At 38.9% G+C, this 24,620-nt stretch overlaps 1 protein-coding gene across 2 annotated transcripts in view; it reads left to right on the top strand.

Annotated features, from left to right (window-relative positions):
• Window positions 1-24,620, top strand: part of LOC138837847 (zinc finger protein Rlf) — a 66,963-nt gene that overhangs the window by 18,809 nt on the left and 23,534 nt on the right. Inside the window, exons 2-5 of one of the 2 annotated variants that reach the window (XM_070036851.1) lie at window positions 553-707; window positions 3,266-3,347; window positions 10,306-10,438; window positions 17,588-17,790. In XM_070036851.1, the coding sequence (XP_069892952.1) occupies window positions 553-707; window positions 3,266-3,347; window positions 10,306-10,438; window positions 17,588-17,790 (573 nt within the window). Of the gene's footprint in view, window positions 1-552; window positions 708-3,265; window positions 3,348-10,305; window positions 10,439-16,628; window positions 16,741-17,587; window positions 17,791-24,620 lie in introns of those variants that run through there. The other variant, XM_070036852.1, reaches the window with a different exon arrangement.

Raw genomic sequence — 24,620 nt, 5'->3', positions numbered from 1 at the left:
CTTGTTGAATTTCAGACTTCGTTACTCCAGATCTATAAGGAGTTTTTTAGTTTGCTCTTAAGATTTATTCTGATGTCAGAAGAACAGCTCTTTAGCTCAAAAGAGATAACTTATTAAGTGATGAAAATAGAGTCTTGTAAATGGACCTAAAAAGAAGCTGGGAGCCAGTGGCTTACACCTGTAATCCTAGCTACTCAGGAGGTTGAGATCTAAGGATCTTGGTTTGAAGCCAGCCCCATCAGGAAAAGTCTGAGAGACCAAAAAGCCAGAAATGGAGTTATGGCTCAAGTGGCATAGTGCTAGCCTTGAGCACAAAAGCTCAGGGATATCATCCAGGCCCTTAATTCAAGCCCTGGGACCAGCACAAAAAGCCCAAACAAATGGAGATGAATAAAAAGTGTATCTGTTAGGAGAAAAGGGAAATAGTGGTACATTTTTTAACAGAATAGTTGTTTATTTTTTTTTTTTCAGAAAAAAACCCCCATGTTTCCATTTCCTGGACTGTTTTATTTTCACTTGTAAAATAATCAAATGTTTCATTTTATTTTTTAGACCTTATTGCAATATGCAAGCAACAAGAATGCATCAGAACATATTGTGTATCTTCTGGAGGTATACCGACTTGCCATCCAAAGCTTTGCCAGTGCACGTCCATTTTTAACTACTGAATGTGAAGATGTTCTCTTAGTGCTTGGCAGATTAGTACTGTAAGTTTAAGAATTTAAATCAATCTAAAAACTTTAATGGCTCTGATTTCTTAACCATATCCTTCTTGACCGAACTTTAAACATGCTTTTTCTAGCCCACTTACATGTTTTTAATCTTTTTACTCTGCTTTTTAGTCCCAACTTTCATTTTACTTCTAGCTGGCAATAATCATGCCACAGCCTGAGGGCTGGCTGCCTTGAAATTTCCTCTGTGTCTGTTACAGTTAAATTCAGCCTCTCACTGTCTTAGGGCATGAACAAAATGTAAGCAAATTATTTGCCATAATGTAACTGTCATAACATCTGGTCATTTCTGAATAGAGTCCTTGTTCCTATCTGAAACTTCATGAGCACAGTTTTTAATTGTCTGTGTTCCCATTGGCCTTTCTGATTGAGTTCTAGAGCTTCTCTAGCCTTAAACTCCACATACTCCCAAATTCCTTCAGTAAATCAGTTCCACATTTGAAGAGCCACATAGTAGGTTTAGTCATAGCAATAACCCACTCTTGGGTACCAATCTTCTGTGTTAATTTAATCATTGCCACGACCAAATATCTGAGAAAACTAAGTAAAAGGGAAGAAAGATTGTTCTTGGCTCACAGTTTTAGACCACCATGGTGGGGAGGACTTAGAGCAGAGCAGAACAGCTATTATCATGAAAGACATGAGGCTGTGAAAAAGCCTGTACTCATTACTTTTTTCCTTTCCCCTCATTTGGGTTGTGGTCTGTAGAAGGAAGAATGCTGCCAAACTTTGAGAGCAGATCTTCCCTCCTTAGTTGCCTGGAAACACACTCAGGTGTGCTTCACTCGTCCTCTGGGTATCTCCTAATCTAACCAAGCCAACAGAATCAACTACCACAGAGTGCTAACCTGGGGCAAAAAATAGCTCAAGGACAGCATCCAGGCCCTGAGTTCAAGCCTCATGACCTACCAGAAAAAAAGAATAACCATCACAGATTGATTCAGATGACTGAGTATCTAGAAATTATGGTTGCCTCTGAAGAACACTATGGGAGGGAAAGTTCTGCAGTTTGAGTATATTATTTGAACTAAGAATAATGTTACCAGAAGAAAACTATAAAAGTACATTATAAGTGTCTTTGGTCGGGCTGGGAAGGTGGTTCAATGGTAGAGCACTTGCCTTGCATGCCTGAGGCCCTGGGTTCGATTCCTCAGCACCACATAAGCAAAAAAAAAAAAAAAAGCCGGAAGTGGCACTGTGGCTTAAGTGGTAGAGCGCTAGCCTTGAGCTGAAGAGCTGAGGGACAGCACCCAGTCCAGAGTTCAGGCCCCATGACCGGACCCCTCCCCTCCCCCCAAAATGAGTTTTTGATCATTTAGCTGTTGCTTTCATACAGACAGAATTACACCTTTAGTGAACTATACACCCGCAGATTGAAAAACAACAGTGACTTTGAGGTTTAGGATTGCATTAAATTGTTTAGTGGGTGATTTCTAGTCTCTGTGGTTCATTCCCCCCCCCCCCCCCCCCCCCGGCCTAACCTGTTTTCCATCCTATTCTCTAAAGCCAAGTCCTATAATATACCTATATGGAATGTAAGCATTCTTGGTTTTGTAATCCCATTGTTTCTCCCACCAAACCTCATTTTCTCTGTTACCTATCCTAATCTCTAAGGGGTAAAGTAGGATTTTAGAGAAGTATTGCTTGATTGGTACTTTGAGTTCTTTATTCAAGTAGTTATGTTTTCTTTTTAAAAATCCTTCCTGCCACTTCTTCCTTATGCATAGGTAATGTTTACAGTAGAAAGGAGGAAAAAAAAATTGTGTGTGCCAGTCCTGGGACTTGAACTCATGTCCTGAGATTTTGTGCTCAAGTCTAGTGCTCTATCACTTTGAGCCAAGTGCCATTTATGGTTTTGTAGTGGCTAATTGGAGGTAAGAGTCTCATGGACTTTCCTGCCTGGGTTATCTCTGTACTGTGATCCTTAGAGTTCAGCCTCTTGAGTAGCTAGGATTATGGGTATGAACCTTGCGATGCCCAGCAAAGAAACTATTTTTGTCTTGCATGGTTTATTAGAAATAAAAAAGTAACTTTCCCAACTATTCTTCTTCTACAAGGGACAGAAACCTACATTGGCAACAGTTACATATATTTATCACTCTTGTCACCTAAAGTCATACTAACATGTGCTCCTATTTTTCACTTGTAGAGTCAGAATTGTTCCTATGGGTGCCTTGCCCTCCTCTACCCAAGCAAGCTAAATAAACCAACTTAGAATATAAGGGTATATGTTCTAACTAAATGTATTAAAGCAACAATGTGAATGTAAAAAGTTGTGTTTTTTTTCACTTTAAAAGTATTTTCTTTTTTAAAAATTATCTTTAAGCACTTGTACAAGGGAGGTATCATTTAACAAAGCAGTATATGAATACAATGCATCTTGATCTGTGTCACCCCCCTCCAACAATTTCAAAGAAAAATTGAAAAAGTAAAACAGTTCAGAATAATCTAAACAAATGTGAAATGCGTGTTCAGTGTTGCTTTGTATTATAATTACTGCTATAACCACCTTTATATACTTATCTGTATTGTAGGAGTTGTTTTGAATTACTACTTTCAGTGTCTGAAAGTGAACTGCCATGCGAAGTCTGGGTACCATTCCTTCAATCTCTACAGGTGAGTCAAAATTTTGGGCTGGGGATATTACCAGGGCTTGAACTCAGGATCTTAAATTCTCACTTAGATTTCTTGCTCATGATGAGTGCTACTATTTGAGCCACATCTCTAGTCTGGCATTTTGCTGGTTATTTGGAAATGGAGTCTTGCAGACTTTTTTGCCCAGACTGGCATTGAACCACTTTCCTACAGGTCTCAGACTCTCCATAGTTAGGACTACAGGTGTGAGCTACTGGTACCCAGCTCCACGTTAGTCAATTTTTATTTTATTTTATTTTTTAAAAGGTCTCTGTTAGGAATTCAGGATACTTAGTTACTCCCAGCAAACTAAAATAGGTAACCTAGAACAAAAGTTAATTCCTTATATATTGGCATTAAGTTCATGAGGTGAGAAAAATTATTTCTACCAGCCAAAACAGTATGTTAAAACTTAAAAAAAATACTAGCTTTTCTTTCATATATATATATATATAGTTAGTATTTAAAATTTTTTTGTTTATATGATACCAAGAAAGTTGAACCCAGTGCTTCATGCATGCTAAGCAAACACTCCACCACTAAGCCACATTCCCAGTTTTTTGTTTTTAGTGTGGGCTTACTGATATATCTGTAATCTCAGCACTTAGAAGGCTGACACTAGTGGTTCATGAGTTCAGACAGTTTAGGAAACTGTCTCCGTAAAACAGGAAATAATGTTGTTTCATTTAATTTTGTCTTTACATACTTTAGAAATCAAGCAAAAGTTTAAAAATAGAATAGGGGGGCTGGGAAGGTGGCTCAGTGGTAGAGCACTTGCCTTGCATGCCTGAGGCCCTGGGTTCGATTCCTCAGCACCACATAAGCAAAAAGAAGAAAGCCGGAAGTGGCGCTGTGGCTCAAGTGGTAGAGCGCTAGCCTTGAGCTGAAGAGCTAAGGGACAGTGCCCAGGCCCAGAGTTCAGGCCCCACATCTGGACCCCAAAAAAAAAAAAAAATAGAATAGGGGCTGGGAAGGTGGCTCAGTGGTAGAGCACTTGCCTTGCATGCATGAGACCCTGGGTTCAATTCCTCAGCACCACATAAGCAAAAAAGAAAAAAGCTGGAAGTGGCGCTGTGGCTCAAGTGGTAGAGCGCTAGCCTTAAGCTGAAGAGCTGAGGGACAGAGCCCAGGCCCAGAGTTCAGGCCCCACAACCAGACCCCTCCCACCCCCCCAAAAATAAAAATGGAATAAAATAGAATAGAAATAAATGTGAATAACATACAACAGGGGGATCCATCAGCTGCACTGGACATTGATCAAAATGAACTAAGCAACTCAATGTCAGCGATGGGAGGGAGGGAACGAGTGGGAAAGAGAGAACAGCTAACGCTATGGAAAATGAAAGAAATGTATATATCATCTGACGTGGAAAAAATAACTGTATTGTCAAAGCTCATAGAACTCATAAAAGTCATAGACCACGATAGACAGTTTGCCCCCTGAAAGTTAGAATGTGTTTGTGACTTTAACTAAGCATCACTATTCCACAATACTGTGAAATTTGGGAAATTATGTAACCACTTAATCACAATAAAGAATTTGAAAAAAAAAGAAATGTGACTATATATAAACATACAATATCTATAAATACAATATATAAATTTATAAACATATATACATTTAAAATAGAATAAATATAAAATAAGTAGAAAAATAGAATTTATGGTTGTAAGGTAGCATATTTGTACTTTCATAGTAACTTTCAGTATATAGAATGCCATATTTATCACATTTGAGGTTTATTTTTCCCCCCAATACTTTGAAGATTTTCCCAAGCTTTGTAAGTTTCACAAGGAACCACAATTGCCATTCTGTTCATGCATTTTACTTACAGAAGAACTATTGGGGTTTTCATATTGACTTGATTATCACCTTTCTGTGTAGATGAGAAAGTGGCAAGTTAGAGAGAATGGAATGGGGAAAAATATCAAGATATTACAACAACAGGAGACAAATATGCCTGTCAGTGATGGGGACAGAAGAAAGTATTTAAAAAATAGACATAATAAGTAATAGCAATTATTTGTTTATTGATCACTAATTTTATTCACTGCTCTGGTACTACATATACTTTATATTCTTTCATCAAACTTTATAATACAATAGTTATCCGGCTCTTTGTGTATATATGGGGAGACAGAGAGGTTAACTAACTTGTCCACAATAACACCCCCATTGAAAACCCATAGATTACTTTGTAAAGTATTTACTCCAGGACACAAACTCCATAGTAGCTTTCCAGTATGCACAAGTAAAGACAAACATTCTTCATTATATATTAGAAACATATTCTTTTAATGTTTTTCTTTGGGGAGAAGAGGATTCTTTGTTCTGTTCTTGGTCTATGTTTAAATATTCATTCCTAATTTCTCACATGTTTGTATAGCTGCTAAAATTGTCTTTCATGCATAACATGTTGATTTTGTTGTTGTTGTGGGCCTGAACACTGAGCCTGGGCACTGTCTTCAGCTCAAGGCTAGCGCTCTCCCACTTAAGCCACAGCACCACTTTGGCTTTTTCTGCTTATATGGTGCTGAGGAATTGCACCCAGGGCCTCATGCACGCAAGGCAAGCACTCTACCACTGAGCCACCTTCCCAGCCCTGATTTTTTTTTTTTTTTTTTGCTTGTTTTTGGAGATAGGATCTTGCTGTGTAGCATAGCTGGACTGGAATTGGTAATCCTCTTGGCCTCAGAAACCTGAGTGCTGGGATTATAGATGTGTCCCACCATACCTGATGAGCACATTTTTTAAAAATAGATCAGGCCTATAAGGCCTATAGGTAATTTGTTTTGTTGTATGGTATTCTAGAAGGGCAGATATATTTATTTTATTAGTACTCTTAGTCTTTTTTGTTAATATTTTCTTTAGAGATAGTACTTTCATATTTATTGTCTTCTTAAATTGTTTGCCTGAGCAAAATCAATGCCTTTCAGTAATTATCAGACATGTAATATATATATTTTGAATGTGTATTAGTAAAATTTATGATGTGGGAGTACAGACAAATGTGAGACATGGTCCCTGTTGAAATCTAGAAATGAAAACTCTACTCTTTTTTTATGTGATAAATGGAGAAGACAGCAATTGGTGTTGAGCATACTTTTAGGAAGAGTAGTTTTTATCAAATCAAGCTGCAAATAGAATAGTTTTGCTTAGTGTTTATGGTGATTTCCATACCTTTTTCCTATATAGAAATAAGGTACACACTCTGGAATGAATATTTATTTATTTATTTATTTGTTTATGCATGCATGCATGCATGCATGCTAAGGGTATAGAACCCAGGACTTTGTGTCTAGTACAAGTACACTACTGAGCTATTTCTCTAATCTGATGTTAGAAAAGCAATCCTTTCTGTCAAACTAAAATGTCTCCATCTCGTAACCAGTCATACCATTCTGTACTGATATTTCCTGGTACTGATAATTTCCTGGAAGCATTTGATTACAAACAACACAGATGATAGTTATGTAGACCCCACCCCCACCCCCTTGAGTGGGAACTTCCCAATGACTTTATCAACCTCCTCCAGCTGTAATCGGCAGTCCCATCCATAGCCCTGTCCCCAGCCCCATTTCCAGCCAGTTGTGATGAGATGAATGTGTGCTTTTGCCTCCCAAAAGGACAGCCCCTACCCCAATAGGGACCTTTCACTGATGGTTGGAGTGCTTTTTTTCTTTTTTTGCTCCTGGGACTTGAACTCAGAGCCTGGCACTGTCCCTAAGCATCTCTTGATTGAGCCATAGCACAACTTCTGGCTTTTTCTGTGTATGTGGTACTGGGGAATAAAACCCAGGGCTTCAAGCATACTGGGCAAGCCCCTACCACTTAGCCACATTCCCAGCCCAGTGAGAGTACTTTCTGACTTCCTTGTATTATACCATTACCCTGGTAACCAGTTATCAAAATAAATAAATAAATTATGAGCCTGACTCCTTAGCAACAAGGAAAAGAAGAGACAGTGTCACCCTGTAGGTTAGGATAAAAACTGAGCAGACCATCTAACCCAGTGTTCCTCCCCTTTACTCTAGGGAATGTTGCAGACCACTGTTCTGTATAGAAGTAAAATGCCTTGATGAAATCTCCTATATCTCTTGTGTGTGTGTATTCATTTTCTTTTCTTTTTCTTTTGGTCGGTCGTGGGACTTGAACTCTGGGCCTGGGCATTGTCCCTCAGCTCTTCAGTTCAAGGATAGTGCTCCACCATTTGAGCCATAGCGCCACTTCCGGTTTTCCGAATGGTTTATTGGAGATAAGAGTCTCAAAGACTTTTCCTTCCCTGGTTGGCTTTGAACCGTGATCCCCAGATCTCAGCCTCTTGAGTAGTTAGGATTACAGGCGTGAGCCACTGGTGCCTGGCTTGTATATTCATTTTCTGATACTGGAGGGTCATTTGTGTTTCCAGCAACACAGACTTGTTTTGTTTTTTAAGATTTTTTAACATAGAATTTTTATATTTTTTAAATTTTTTATTTTTTTGCCAGTCCTGGGACTTGAGCTCAGAGCCTGAGCATTGTCCATGAGATTCATTTGCTCAAGGCTAGCACTGTACCACTTGAGCCACAGCATTATTTCTGGCTTTTTCTGTTTATGTGTTACTGAGGAATTGAACCCAGACTTCATGCATGCTAGGCAAGCACTCTACCACTAAGCCACATTCCCAGCCCGTATACTATTCTTACTCTGAGTGTACTGAATTTCTAGCTTTAACAAATGGGAAAAAAAAAACAAACCTTAAAATTAAGTGTGGTGATACATGCCTTTACTTCCAGCTTTTTTGGGAAGCTGGTTCAAGATTAGCCTGGGGAATATAGTGATTCCTTGTCACAAAAAAACTAAATAAAATTTAGAGTGAGGAGTGAGAAAACATTTAAAAGAAAATAAACTTTTGTTGTTGTTGTGGGACTTGAACTCTGGGCCTGGGTGCTGTGCCTCAGCTCTTCAGCTCAAGGCTAGCACGCTACCACTTGAGCCACAGCACCACTTCCAGCTTTGTTCTTTTTTTTTTTTTTTTTTTTTTCCTGCTTATGTGGTACTGAGGAATCAAATTCAGGGCCTCATGCATGCAAGGCAAGCACTCTACCACTGAGCCACCTTCCCAGCCCATAGATATGGAAATATTTCTATCTTGTATTACTGTAAAAAGAAGTTTATGTTCCTAGAGAATTTAAGCATTTTAAAATAAGTGTAACAAGGCTGGGTGCTGATGTTTCACACCTGTAAACTCAGGAGGTTAAGATTGAAGGATCGTGGTTTGAAGCCAGACCTAGCAGGAAAGTTCGTGAGACTTTTTATCTCCAATTAGCTACCAGAAAAGCCAGAAATCGAGAATGGTGACTTAAGTGGAATAATGCTAGCCTTAAGGAGGGGGAAAAAAAAAAAGCTCAGGGACAGTACACACACTCTCTCTCTCTCTCTCTCTCACGGAAACAAGCTAAAAATCTGGAAAATAGAAACAAGATCACTATAATCCATAATCCCTTCTAGTAGCAAAGGGCATGGAGACCTATACTTGACCATTTCTATGGTATTCAATTTCTGGCCCCTTTTCCTTCGCCCTTTGTATGTAAGTACTTTGAAGAGTACCTATTGGCAATTACATTGTTTTTCCTATGCTGAGGAGGTAAAATAACTGCTAATGAACTAGACTTTTTATAGCATTTTATATAGAGCCACCTCTTACTTGAATAATAATAGAACTTAAATAATTGTACACCAGTGTATTTAATGAATATTTAAGTAATATTTTTGGCTGAAGGAAGTAGGCTAAGAATACTTACTTTCATTTACATGAAAGCTGTACCAATGACTTTAAAATAGTTAAATGAGCTCCTGCAATGAGAATCTGGCCATTTTGATTGTGGCACAGTAAATATTCAATATTAATTTTAGGATCTAATTTATTGTAGTGATCATTTTACCTGAATAAAATCAAGGTAAATTTTATTTTTATTTTTTATTTTTTGGTGCCAGTCCTGGGGGCTTCAACTTGAGGCCTGGGCGCTGTCCCTGAGCTTCTTTGCTCAAGGCTAGCACTCAACCACTTGAGCCACAGCATCACTTCTGGCTTTTTCTGTTTTTGTGGTACTGAGAAATTGAACCCAGGGCTTCATGCATGCTAGGCAAGCACTCTACCACTAAGCCACATTCCAAGCCCTCAAGTTAAACATTTTTAATAGTATTCTCTTTCTTTGATGCTGGCCTGGGAGCTATCCCTGAGTTTTTTTTGTTTTTCTTTTTTCTTTTTTTTGCTCAGGGATAGTGGTCTACCTTGAATTACAGCACTTCCAGCTTTTTGGTGTTTAATTGGAGATAAGAGTCTTAAGGACTTGTGAGCTGGCTTCGAAACTCAGATCTCAGCCTCCTCAGTATCTAGGATTACAGGTGTGAGCCATTGGCATCTGGCTCTTAAAAGTATTCTTTAGCTAAGTACTGGTGGTTCATGTCTGAAATCCTAGCTACTATTAAGACTGAGATCTGAGATTTGCAATTCCCAAGCAGGAAATTCTTTAAGACTCTTATTTCTAATTAGCCACCAGACAACTGGTGCTGTGAATCAAAGTGGTGTAGAGTGCTAGTTTTGAGCAAAAGAGCTTCAAGTACAGTGCCCTAGCCCTGAGTTTAAGCCCCACAACTGACCAAAGGAAAAAAAGTACCTGTTTAGTAAGTTCAAGGCTCTGAGGTCAAGCCCTAATACTGCCAAAAAATCTTTAGTTGAAAGGGTCTTGGTTTTTGTAAAATATGGCATGACTTAAAGCTTTAATAACAGTTTTGTGGTTTTGTGTGTGCGTTTTAGGAAAACCAAATCTAGATCTTTCTATTGATAGCTCAGATATATTGAAAAGGTGAAAAGCTCAGATATATTGAAAAGGTGAAACTACTTTTTATGTTCATTTTTAGCTTATTTTCTGAATTTGTTCATTTGCTCCTTTTTAGGAGTCACATGATGCATTATTGGAATTTGGGAATAATAATCTACAAATACTGGTTCATGTAACTAAGGAAGGGGTGTGGAAAAATCCAATTCTTCTTAAAATTCTTTCTCAGCAGCCAGTAGAAACGGAGGAAGGTAAGTCTTTTTATTTAAATTATTGTTTTATAAAGGAAATGTACAAAGGAGTTATATAAATCAGGTAAAGATTACATTTCTTTTTGGATAACATCCCCCCAGGAAGGTAAGTTTTAAACATATCGGAGAAGTTAATTATGTTTTGAAATTTTGCAAATTTTACCAGTATATACTTAATTTTTCAATTTTCTTTCTTTTTTTCCTTGTTGGTCATCGGGCTTGAACTCTGGGCCTTGGCACTTTCCCTCAGCTCTTAGCTCAAGGCTAGTGCTCTACTACTTGAGCCACAATGCCACTTCCTTCAATTAGAAAACAACTTTTAGCACTTAATATTTGGCTCATTTGTATTTTTAGGTAGCATTTAAGTTTTCCTTTGCATTGAGTAGCAGTATTTACAGTTTCTGAAGTAGAAATAGTCTGCTGTTAGTATTGGAGGATAGTAGAGCTATGCTCATATATTCTTCATTGTTTACTATAGCTAGGATCATGGAATAAAGTGCTTTTTAGCTTACACTTTTGAAATAATTATAATACAGTGTTTTACAGAACAATATGAAGAATGACATTTTTTTTATTTGCAACACTGTAAATATAAGACTAAAAAAATTGGGGCTGGAAGGTGGCTCAGTGGTAGAGTCCTTGCCTTGCATGCATGAGGCCCTGGATTCGATTCCTCAGCACCATATAACCAGAAAAAGCTGGAAGTGGTGCTGTGGCTTAAGTGGTAGAGTGCTAGCCTTGAGTTGAAGAGCTGAGGGACAGTGCCCAGTGCCCAGAGTTCAGGCCCCACAACCAACAAAAAAAAAAGAAAAAAATTATTTGAGTTGACCTTTGTATTTTAGACAAGCTAATATAGTTAACAGTTTTAACCTTATTTGCTTCAAGTTTGTTGAAAGTTCAAAGGATCACATATATTTCTGAGGTTAAACAAGTTGCACAACAATTTAAATTTTTTTGGCAGTGTGGAAATTTGAACTCAGGGCTTGACACTTGGTTAGCTCAAGACTGGTGTTCTCCCACTTAAGCCATACTTCTAGTTCTGTATCTTTGCTGGTCAGTTGGAGATAAGAGTCTCAAATCTCTGCCTGGGCTGCACCTTGATCCTCAGATCTCAGCCTTCTGAGTAACTAGTATCCAACCACTGGCACCTAGCTTAGGTTAATTTTCAGATAGGGGCTCACATTTTTGCCTGGGGCTGGCCTTAAACATATCCTACAACGTATGCCTCCCACATAGCTGGGATTGCATGCATTTACCATCTCCATAACTGTTGCTTGAGCAAAAGTAGCTAGGATGAGAGGAGTAAGCATCCACACTTACTTACATAATTTATTTGTCTGTGTATGTATTTTGGTGTTAGTTCTGGGACTTGAACTTAAGGCCTGGGCACTGTCCCTTTTTCCTACCACTTGAGCCACAGCTTCATTTCCAGCTTTTTGGTAGCTATTTAGCCATAAGAGTCTTATGGACTTTCCTGCTTGGGCTGGCTTTGAAATTCCATCCTCAGATCTCAGCATGAGCCACTGGTGTCCAGCCTTTTCCTCCCCGCCTTCCTTCCTCCATGACAAGTTCTCACTTCTCACAGACTAGCTTGAAACTGGACATCCTCCTACCTCTGCCTTTTGACTTCTGAGATTATCCATACTTGAACAAGTTAGAACAAAAAAATTGATGCCTTGAAATATCCCAGTGAGCTGATTGGTTCTGTGCTTTGATGATTCTGTTTATTATTTGCACTGACAAAGAATGAGGAAAAGAGCTGTTAAATAAAAAAAGAAATTGATGTTCATTGTTTTGTGTTAAAGTCCTCAAATGGCATTCCTTTTTTCTTTTTTCTTTTCTTTTTTTCCGGTCATGGGGCTTGAACCCTGGGCCTGAGTGCTATCCCTCAGCTCTTCAGCTCAAGGCCAGCGCTCTACCACTTGAGCCAAAGCACCACTTCCGGTTTTCTGGTGTTTTATTGGAGATAAGAGTTTCACAGACTTTCCTGCCCTGGCCGACTTTGAACCATGATCCTCAGATCTTAGCTTCCTGAGTAGCTAGGATTATAGGCTTGAGCCACCGGTGCCCGGCAATGGCATTCCTTCTAAATACAGGCAGATGAAGACTCAAATGCCACCTTACTATTGATGAAAGCTATTAAGAGGCAGTGCCAAGTACAGTCATGCACTGCTGCTTAATGATGGGGATATGTTCTGAGAACTGAGTCATTAGTTTCTTTGTGTGAACATTGTAGAATATACTTACACAAAGTCACTCATTCAAAGCTGTCTCTTGGCAATCAAGAGGTGTGGTAATATAAAATACTTGAGACTGCCACTGGCACAACATTCAATACTGTTCATACAGTCAAGTGGGGTTTTTTTGGTTTTGTGCCAGTCCTGGGTGCTGCCCCTGAGCTATTTTGCTCAAGGCACTCTACCACTTGAACCACAACTCTCCTTCCAGCTTTTTAGTAGTTAATTGGAAGTAAGAGTTTCACAAACCTTCCTGCCTGGGCAAACTTTGAACCATGATCCTCAAATCTTATCCTTCTGAATAGCTAGGATTACAGCTACCAGCACCCAGTTTAAACTATTTCTTTACTAAGTAGTAGGAGTGCACTCTTAACCAATAAGAAAAGTAAATACATAGACCAGAAATAGTTGTATTGATCATCATTATTATGTTCCATATATAACTTTATAAGACTGACTTTGCCAATAGGTTATTTACATCAGTAGCAACATCACAAATGTATAAGTAACTCATGTGACTTTAATGTTATAATGGCTAAATTGTCAGTACGAATTTTTTAACTGCATTATAATCTGACAGGACTACCATGGTAATTATGTGTAGGTCATCATTGACTGAAATATTATGCAGCCCAGGACTTTGGTTTCAAAAGCATCCAAAATTAGGTGCATCCTAATCCAGATAAATCTTGGCTGGGACAGAGAATACAGGCTCTGTGTAAGCATGCCCCAAGCCCAAGAGAACAATGGGTAGAGTTGAGATTAAAATCTTCATTGAACTTTCCCCTGGGGTACAAGTCAAAATATGTCATCAAGAAGTGAGTAGAAAATTGCTTGCCTAGAATCCTGTGTTAACTTTACCCTAATAAAGAATAATTAAGCAGTCACCATTTATGACTCTGAATGGGCACATGATTCTACACCATAGTACCACAGTGTAAGTGGTAGACTTAAATTTTCAGATCAAAGACTAGAATTTTTTTTTTCCCAGACAGGCAGGGATCTTACTATGTAATCCAGACCATCCATGAACTAAGGATCCTCCTGCCTTAACCTCCTTAGTGCTATGATTACAAATATGGATCACCACACACAAACTAGAAAATGTTTCGTATATACTGTTTCTTTAACCCAAATATTAATATATTTGATGTCATAAAGAAGTGATTATTTTAGGGCTGGGAAGGTGGCTCAGTGGTAGAGTGCTTGCCTTGCATGTGTGAGGCCCTTGGTTTGATTCCTCAGCATCTCATAAACAGAAAAGGCCAGAAGTAGCACTGTAGTTCAAATGGTAGAGTGCTAGCCATGAGCTGAAGAGCTGAGGGACAGCGCCCAGACCCAGAGTTCAGGCCCCATGACTGACAAAAAAAAAAAAAAAAAGAAGAAAGAAGGAAAAAAGAAATGATTATTTTATTATCTTCTATTCAATAAAGTAGTAACAGAAGCATAAAAGTTAACTTTTTTTTACTTTGGAGGAGCTCAGTAAATACAAGTTTAATTTTTTGAATTTAAAAAGTCCATGAAATTTTTTTTTCTGTCTTGAATTTTGTGTCTCCCTTTCTTCCACACACCCAAAATAAAACATTTATAACTGAAGTACCATTTGACACTTCTAGCTGGCTTGATTAACAAAGATCCGGAAGTGTTCTTTTGTGCTAGTTTTGGGGCTTGAACTTAGGGCCTGAGCTACTTTTGCTTAAGGCTAGCACTCTACCACTTGAACCACAAATCCACTACTAGCTTTTTGGTAGGTTATTATTTTGGTAGGTTATTTCCTGCCCAGTCTGGTATCAAACTGTGATTCTTAGATCTCAGCCTCCAGAGTAGCTAGGATTATAGGCCGTGAACCATTGGCACCCAGTGGTAGGGTTCTTTTTAAAGTGACTTAAATGTGGGTTATATGAGCCAGGCACAGGTGGTTCATGCCTGTAATCCTAGCTACTGATGAAGCTGAGACCTGAAGAGCCTAATTCAAAGCCAGCCTGGGCAGAAAAGTCCATAAGACTCTAACCTCCAACTAACCATCAAAAGTTAGAATTAGCTGGGGCTCACTCCTGTAATCCTAGCTACTCAGGAGGCTGAGATCTGAGGATCACAGTTCAAAGCCAGCAGGCAGGGCCATAGATTCTTCCGTCCAATTAACTACCAGAAAACTGGAAGTGGCACTGTGGCCCAAGTGCCTTGAGCCGAAGAGGACAGGGACAGTGCCATGGCCCAGAATTCAAGCCCCATGACCGACAGGGAAAAAAAAAAAGCTACAAGTGGAGCTGTGACTCAAGTGGTAGAATGCTGTCCTTGAGCACAACAGCTCAGAGACATTGTCCAGGGCCTGAACTCAAGCCCCAGGACTGGCACACATACAAAAAAGAATCTGGTTATATGATTATACATAAGATAAAGTGATGTCTGTCGCATACCTTGTTTTTCTTTGAGATGAGGTCTTACCACATATCCCAGGTTGGCCTCAAAATCATGATTTTTTTGCCTTTGCCTCTCAGTTGCCTCCCATGCACCATGCATGACTTTGTAACGGAAACGATTCAGTAAAAGGAAAGGCAAAGGAGTCTTAAGTGATGAGGACCCTATAGGAATTTTTAAATTTTTATATTAAATTCTTGAACAAAATTAATAAAAAGTTCATGATTAAGACTCAGACTTGTCAATAAATACTTATTGAAACACATGATGTGTCCTGTGCCTCTCCCCCAACCTTGTTTTGTTTTTTGTTTTTGTTTTTGTTTTTGAAGTGCTGGAGATCAAACCAAACATTGGGCATTAGGCAGTTGATACACTTTTGAGATACATCCACATCCACTTTCACACACACTTACATATTATATCTAAATGATTTTTTTTAAATCAAAATTTAGTTGTGCTATTTCATGTAATGGGACTGGAGATACGGCACAATAGTAGAGCTACTTGGCTAGCATGCATAAAACTCTAGAATTGATTCCCAGCACTGCAAAAATGAAAAAAAATACAGCAATGCAGTTGCAATTTATTAAGTAAAAGTAGTTTTATCTCTTAGAGATAATAACTATAATTTGAAAAGTTCCTACTATGTGTTGGGCACTGTAGCTGTGATTTCCTATCTCATTCAATATATGAAACAAGTAAGAGGTCACACATACCCAAGACCATATAATTAAAATTGTCCAAATAGAATTTGGACACAGATGAGGTATAAAAGCTTTGATTAGATATTGATAACCCTTCAGTTGCTAAGTACATAGTTTTCTTAAGTATGTTTAATATACAAAACATTGTGCTTAGTTCTGTAGAGAACAATAAGTTAACAAGACATGGTAAGAGAGATGGTAAGACATGGTAAGATTATAAGAGAAACCGACAGAGATTGACAAGACCTTAAAAATAACTTTTAAAAATTTGTTCAATCACTGGGTTTCTTGTTAGAAAAATAAAATTTAAAGCCGTATTCTAGATCTAAACAATCAATATGCATATTAATAAACTCTCCAGGTGATTCAGTAGGTACACTCTCAAGTCTGAGAAACTGGATTACCTTAACCACCTAAAGGTATTTATTTACTTATTGCCTGGCTTGACATGCCAAATTCCAGCCTCTTCTTCTATAATATGTACTGTCGCACACTTGTTGAATATTTCCTATTCAGAAATTAAGTGCTTGTTCAGAGCATTGTACACTCATTGCTTAGTTGCTTATTACTCAGCCTACTCAGAACAGCATTTTCCAAAGTGTGTACTAAACCAGGAACATGTGTTTTACTGGGTACTGATAATATGTATAAAAGGGTTCTCTGGTCAAATCAGTTTGGGAATTATTGGGTTAAACAAAAAGCGAACAGTTTTCTTTATTGCAGGACTGTTCAGAGATTTGACCAAGGAATCCTTTTTTTTTTCTAGGAGTATCTCTCAGGTCTTTTGGTCGGTGGAACACACTTTAAGAAATGCCTGGTTTAGAGGAAACAGCACCACTGGCTTTGGAATCCTTGGCAAGTCACCTAACCTGAATATTAATTTTCCTAACCTTAAAGTGGAGATAATACTTGCCTTGGTGGTGGTGTGAAGAATAAATGAGAGGTATATAAAAGCATCTGGCATAAAACTTGGTATTGCCTAAGTACTCAGTTGATAGGCATTAATATTCAATAGGTTACTTTTTGTATCTTCTTGCATTTAAGTTATAGCTTATTTCACCATTCCTAGTTTCATTAGAAAGTGAAAGAGATGGTCAAATAATTTTTGTTCAGAGTGAAATTAATGATCATGTGGAAATCATTAGCAAATTTATTTTTCACTCATCTTTATTAGAGAAACATTAAGACCAGAATTATCTTCCCCCTTACAGCAACTGAATTTTCATTAAGCAAAAGCAAACCAATAAGCCAGGTGCTATTGGCTTACACCTGTATCCTAGTTACTCAGGAGGCTGAGATCTTAGGATCATGGTTTAAAGCAAGCTCAGGCAGGAAAGTCCATGAGGCTCTTTATCTCCAGTTAACCACCAAAAGCCAGAAGTGGAGCTGTGGCTCAAGTGGTACAGCAGCAGTCTTGAACAAAAAAGCTTGGGGACAGTGCCCAGGCCCTGAGTTCAAGCCCCAGGACCATGACACAACCAATAATAAGAAATTTTCACTTTAAGACTGACATGTAGCCGGGCATGGTGGCTCAAGCCATATAAATCCTATCTGCTAAAGAGACTGAGATCTGAGGTTCATGGTTTCAAGCCAGCCTGGGCAGTCCATTAAATTTTTATGTCCAATTAACCAGCAAAAAGCTGGAAATGGAGCTTGGCTCAAATGGTAGAGCCACAAGCTTTGAGCAAAAAAGCTAAAGGACAGTACTGACTTCCCATACTGACATTAAAAAAAAAAAGGCTTGACATGTTATGTGGTATGTTATCATAGTACTTTTTCTCTTTTTCTAGTCAATAAGTTGATTGCACAAGAAGGACCTTCTTTCCTGCAAATGCGAATAAAACATTTGTTGAAATCTAACTGCATACACCAGGCTACTTCTTTATCAAAATTGTGTGCAGAATCTAAAGAAATTGCACATGTCTCGTCTTTTCAGCAAGCTTATATCACATGTTTATGTTCAATGCTCCCTAGTGAAGATGCTATTAAGGAGGTAAGTAAATTTTAAGCTAACATAGTAATCATACTTGCAATGAATTTAATAATTTGTAGAGATATTGCATTTTTTTCCATCAGAATGAAAAACAAGATTATGTTTAAGCTAGTAAAAATTACTTAATTGTACTTCTAACAGTTTTAATAAATGTAACATTGTCTTCTAAGTGGACTTGAAAAGTAAATAATTAAGAAATATAAATGATGTTTAAATGTCTGGGTGATAGTCTACTGTTAAATCTTCAAATGTGAAAGTTTTTTCTTCTTACAGTAATTTTATTCTAATTAGGAAAACTGTTAATAGTGGCATCAAAGTATATAAACTAAGGAGAATAATGGGACTTAATTTAGTTTAATTAACATTTAGCTTTATACATTGAACTCTGAGCAGACAGTTGTTGGACTTAAGACTCCCTGAATATATTTTGAGTAACAATTAAATGGCCAAATTGGGTGCCATGGAAAATAATATTGTTGATATTTTAAGCATTGTATTATTGATCATATTAAATGCTTCCTTAAACAGTCTAAATTATGCTAGGTGCCAGTGGCTCATTCTCTGTAACCCTAGCTACCTAGGAGGCTGAGATCTGAGGATTGTGGTTTGAAACCAGCCCTAACAGCAAATTTTGTGAGATTCCTACTTCCAATTAACCACCAAGCCACAGGATTGGTGCAAATAACAAAAATCTAAATAATTATTTTTCTTAGAAAATTTGAAATAATTTTTTCATATATATATATATATATATATATATATATATATATATATATATATATATATATATTTAGTTGGACATAAGAATCCTACAGACTTTTCTGCCTGGCTGGCTTTGAACCATGATCCTCAGATCTCAGCCTCCTAAGTAGCTAGGATCACAGGTGAAAACCACTGGCTCCCAGCATATTGAAAAGATTTTTTTGGGGGGTGTGTATGGTGGGGTGGCATCAGTTTTCTAGTAATTTTTTATTAATTAGGAATACTTGTTTTTATCATTTACTTTATTTTTTCACCTGCTATTTAGATTTAACTCAGATATTCTCACTTTATTTCTGTATTTAATTTTTTTCCTAAATGTAAGAATCCCAAGAATCTAGTCCTGTGCTTAAATTTTTATGATAATTTTACCTGTACATATTCTACTGTATACTTCGTTCCCTTTACTATACAAACCACACTAGATTGACTAGGATCTACTGATCTTATCACCCTTTCATTTTACATCATACCTGTCAGGTACTAATTTCTTCTTTTTTGGGGGGGGGGTTTCCGTTCGTGGTGCCGCTGAACTCTGGGCCTGGGCACTGTCTCTCAGCTCTTCAGCTCAAGGCTAGCACTCTACCACTTGAGCCATAGCGCCACTTCCGGCTTTTTTTTCTTTTTGCTTATGTGGTGCTGGGGAATTGAACCCAGGGCCTCAGGCATGCAAGGCAAGCGCTCTACCACTGAGCCACCTTCCCAGCCCTAATTTCTCTTTTTTATTCTGCTTTTCTGTAAGTAGTTAGGATTGCTTCATGGTCTATACTTTTGTCCTTTGTTAGTTTCTCCTTTATTCATACCTGCTTGATTACTATAAATCACAACTTTTTTTTTTCTGGCTACAGGTTTATTTTTATTTATTTATTTATTGGGGAGGTCTGGTCATGGGGCCTGAACTCTGGGCCTGGGCACTGTCCCTCACCTCTTCAGCTCAAGGCTAGCGCTCTACCACTTGAGCCACAGCGCCACTTCCAGCTTTTTTTTTTTCCTTTTTGCTTATGTGGTGCTGAGGAATCGAACCCAGGGCCTCATGCATGCAAGGCAAGCACTCTACCACTGAGCCACCTTCCCAGCCCCTGGCTACAAGTTTATTCAACACAAAACAATCCTCTCCATCTTTACTGGGGTGGCTGACCACGTCCCCGACCAAATCCACCTCTAAACGGGAATTCACTTGCTGATCCAGCCCCAGCCTTGGCTTTCTTGTCAGCACCAGGGGGCACAGCACTCTGTGTCTCTGTCAGGTTCACCTCTTGTGAGTCTTGCAGGCCGCTCGCCCTCTAGGCCTTTTGGCTGAGGCCTTCCAGTCTCAGGTTGGCTGCGGTGCAAGGTAGCAGGCACAATCTGAGGAGGCAGGTGGAGGTAATCACAGAGATACTGGATACCCTCGTTGGATAGGTACCAATAAAAATGCCTCCAGGCAGGCTGGGCGCTGGTGGCTCACGCCTGTAATCCTAGCTACTCAGGAGGCTGAGATCTGAGGATCGAGGTTCAAAGCCAGCCTGGGCAGGAGAGACCGTGAGACTCCTATCTCCAATAAACCACCAGAAAACCGGAAGTGGCGCTGTAGCTCAAGTGGTAGAGCCCTCGCCTTGAGCTGAAGAGCTGAGGGACAGTGCCCAGGCCCAGAGTTCAAGCCCCACGGCCGACAAAAAAAAAAAAAATGCCTCCAGGCAAACTGTTCCTTCATGTAGCCCTAAGACTTGAGAGACTTCATGGCTTTCATGAGGTGAAGGTTGGGCACACTCTTGTCTGCCAGTTCTGGGTGCCTCCTCCTTAAAAAGGAGTAATAAGTGGCAATCCGGTTTTTCTTGGGCATCAACATCACAGCAGCTTCAGGGTCTGAGGCCGAGACTGGAAAGGAAAGGCTAAATCACAACTTTTTTTTTTTTTTTTTTGGTCTGGTCGTGGGGCCTGAACTCTGGGCCTGGGCGCTGTCCCTCAGCTCAAGGCTAGCATGCTACCACTTGAGCCATAGCACCACTTTCGGCTTTTTTTTCCTGCTTAGGTGGTGCTGAGGAATCGAACCCAGGACTTCATGCATGCAAGGCAAGAGCTCTATCACTGAGCCAACTTCTCAGCCCAATCACAACTTTTTATATTGATTTGTGTGCACAGGGCCAATTAAATGGAGAAAACTTCCAACTAATTTCACTTTAAGTAAATCAGTTATATTTCTTTATTCCATCCACTTTCCCATCCTTTCAGATTACTGTTTCTTGGCTTTGTCCCTTATCTTCAAGCTTATATTTTACTGTTTTCTGCCCCATCTAGCAATTCTCTATTGATGAACTTGTCTTTTATTTTTCTGTGGAAAGTGAAGGATTTGCAAGAGAAAAAGTTTCTTCTGTAACATCTGTTTACTTCTGTATCCACGTATACATAATTCCTCATTTGTTAAGGAAGAAATTCCTTATCCGATTTTACTGGCTATTGCATTGATTACCAGTAATGCTGCAACAGTTAAAAAATGATACTGAGGTTTGAACTCAGGACCTCCCATATACTAAGCATGTGTTCTGTGACTTGAGCCACACCTTCATTCCATTAGTTTTCAGATAGGGTCTTGAAATAATGCCTGGCTTTACCATAGATGGTGATCCTCTCAAGTAGCTGGAATCAGAGGTATGTGACTCCATCACCTGGCTTATTGGTTGAGATTGGGTCTCAATAATTACCTTCTACCCTAGCTATCCCTTGAACTGTTATATTCATGATCTTTACCCTCTCTAGTAGTGGGATTGCAAGTGTGAGCCACTATACTACCTGCAGTTATCCTTTTCTCTATCATATTATCAGTTTTTCTTTCATCAGCATTTTTTCCCCCCTGTTTATGTGGTACTGAGGAATCAAACCCAGGCTTCATGCTTGTTAGGCAAGCACTCTACCACTAAGCCACCTTCCTAGCCCTCTTTCATCAGCATTTTATTTTATTTTTTTTGGCCTGGTCATGGGCCTGAACTCAGCCTGGGCGCTGTCCCTCAGCTCTTCAGCTCAAGGCTAGCGCTCTACCACTTGAGCCACAGCACCACTTCTGGCTTTTTTTCTTTTTGCTTATGTGGTGCTGTGGAATCGAACCCAGGGCCTCATGCATGCAAGGCAAGCACTCTACCACTGAGCTACCTTCCCAGCCCCTTCATCAGCATTTTTATTAACTTTTTTTGTTGTTGTTGTCAGTTGTGGGGCCTGAACTCTGGGCCTGGGCACTTGTCCCAGCTCTTCAGCTGTAGACCAGCACTCTGCCACGTGAGCCTCAGCCTTCTGGCTTTTTCTGCTTATGTGGTGCTGAGAACCCAGGGCCTCATGCATGCAAGGCAAGCACTCTACCTCTGAGCCACCTTCCCAACTCCTTTTATTAACTTCTTAAATTTTGAAAAAATAAATCTTGAGAGCCTACTTCCCCTCCTAGCCACTGCCCAATTTCTCCCTTGGCCTTCTAAGCATTATTTCTTGAACTGCTGTTGAACATTTTTCTGTCTTTAAGGCATTCTAAAAGAAAATTTTCCTCTGCCAGTTCATCATATCATTAAATCTGATGTTGACTTTTTAGATTATGTCTTAACATAACTTTTCAACTTTGTCTCTTTAACAGTTTTTTACTTGGGTAGCACAGTATCCTGACTTTCTAACTACTTTGACTACTTGCTCTAGTACCCAGTGAGTCTGTCATTGATCAACCTTTCTCTTTACCTACACTTCCTTGATTATCTAGTATCCAGGCTGAATACAAAGTGTTTCTCTCCAGCAACGGTCTTAAATTTGTTGATCTGAAGATTTTTCACAAGTTATATTTGTTTCTGGTCATTCAGAAATGATGAGCTTGGCTGTAGAGTTCTGAAACTCCCTTTTGGCTGGCTGATTACTTAATTGGATTAATTGGGGACTGAAGGTTATGTTTTAGTCACAATATGTAAGCTTAAATCCTTTCATTGACAGCTACTAGCCATCCAACCTTGCACAAGTAGCTGCTTTTTCTTCATCTGTAAAGTTGCCAAAACAATAGTAACTATATTACCAAATGGCTAGATAGTTCAAAAGAGATACAAGACCAAAAGCCCTAACACAGTTCCTAGCATATATCATGGACACTATATAGATTCTGTAACTAAAGAGACACACTCAAGAAGACTGATCAGAGGTAAAATACAGATTTAGATAGAGAAGCTTTGCATGGTGTACACAGAGATAATTAGCCTTTTATAACGTCATTTTCATAAAAAAAAACATAAGGCATTAATGATAAACCTGTGTCTATTTGCCGTGTCAGGTAGAGTAAGCAGATAGACTACTGATCCCTAGTAGCGGCTGTAATATTTTGTGTTTGGGAAACTTAGATTAAGATGTGTAATAGTCTCAGTATCTGAGACATAACAAAAGAAGTAGCTACACCCTGGATTTTATTCCTCCCCATTAATCTCTCAATTTTTGTTTATTTAAAACCTGTTTTGTTTCCAACATTGTAGTAGGCATTGGCAACTACAGAAGTGTATGTGGCTAGTTTTGGGGGAAGGGGTTTGGTCAGAAACAGTTATAGGAAGAATTCAGTTCCTGGCTACCACATAAACACAAAATAAAAATTAAAGAAGAAAGAAAGGCTTAAGGTTAATTGTTGGTTAGCAAAAGTATAGATATCAATGTATTCTTTGCAGGAGCTCACTAGAGAATCTTCCTTGGGTCAGAATGTGTATTTTGATCCTGTAAGAAGTAAGATGTGTTGGGTGGGGAGAAAGAGGACCTCAAATTTTATTTATTTTGGTCAGTTATGGGGCTTGAACTCAGAGCTGTGGTGCTCTCCCTGAGCTTTTTTGTGCTTAAGACTGGTGCTCTACCACTTGAGCCACGGCACCATTTCCGATTTTCCGGTGGTTAATTGCACACATTTTTAAAGAGTGTGTATATATGGTAATTAATTTCTTATCCAGTGATGCTTTCTCTTGCAATTGACAACTTTGGGATAATATTAGTCACTAGATGTTCATCAGTTGGAGCTTTAAAGCAGCTATTTTAAGGTATCCTAGTTACATATTTGGCATTTGCTTCTGCTCTCTTCTCAAGAAGAGTTAAATTATCTTTAGGAGCAGCTGGGAATAAAAGTTCTTTGTATGTTGGCTCCTGTGGGTATCCCAGTAATGGGTGTTTGTAATGAGAAACCTCTGCTGGGGACAGTTTTGCCAAACACATACAATCGAGATTAATTGACTGAGTCATGTGAAAGCCAGGATTCAGAATCATAAAAAGGCCTGTCAAGCTGGGCACCAGTGGCTCACAACTGTAATCCTAGCTACTCCAGAGGCTGAGATCTGAGGATCTTGGTTCAAAGCCAGCTCTGGCAGCAAAGTCAGTGACACTTTTATCGCCAATAAACCACTCAGAAAACCTGAAGTGGTGCTGTGGTTCAAGTGATAGAATGCTAGCCTTGAGCTGAAGAGCTGAGGGACAGCTCCCAGGCCCAGAGTTCAAATCCCATTTCCGACAAAAAAAAAAAAGGCCTGTCAGAAATCAGGTACATCTAGAAAGCAGAAGAATATCTTATAGTCCTGGGGTTCTAGATTGTAGTATTTTATTTATATGGAATTTTGAGAAATGATATTGCTATTAATTTTACATGTGATTTTATTAAAAGTTACAATGGTCAAGTGAATGATTCTGGTTTTCTTCACTAAAGCAAGAAATCTTTGCAAAGATTAAATTTTCAACATATAAAACAAAGAATAAGAGCCAAGCTCCCAGGGGCTCACGCCTATAATCCTACTCAGGAAACTCAGATCTGAGGATCACGGTTTGAAGCCAGCCTGGGCAGGAAAGTCTGTGAGATCCTTATCTCCACTAAATTACTAGAAATGTCAGAAGTAGAGCTGTGGCTCTAGTGGTAGAGCACTAGCCCTGAGCAAAAGGAGCTCCAGGACAGCACCCAAGCCCAGAGGTGAAGCCATAGATAGATAGATAGATAGATAGATAGATAGATAGATAGATAGATAGATAGATAGATAGATAGATAGAGATAGATAGAGATAGATAGATAGATAGATAGATAGATAGATAGATAGATAGATAGATAGATAGATAGA

Source organism: Dipodomys merriami, unplaced genomic scaffold (assembly GCF_024711535.1).
Source record: "Dipodomys merriami isolate MVZ:Mamm:240054 unplaced genomic scaffold, mDipMer1.0.p SCAF_277, whole genome shotgun sequence".
Lineage (NCBI taxonomy): Eukaryota > Metazoa > Chordata > Mammalia > Rodentia > Heteromyidae > Dipodomys > Dipodomys merriami.
This window is presented reverse-complemented; position numbering and strand designations above follow the sequence as displayed.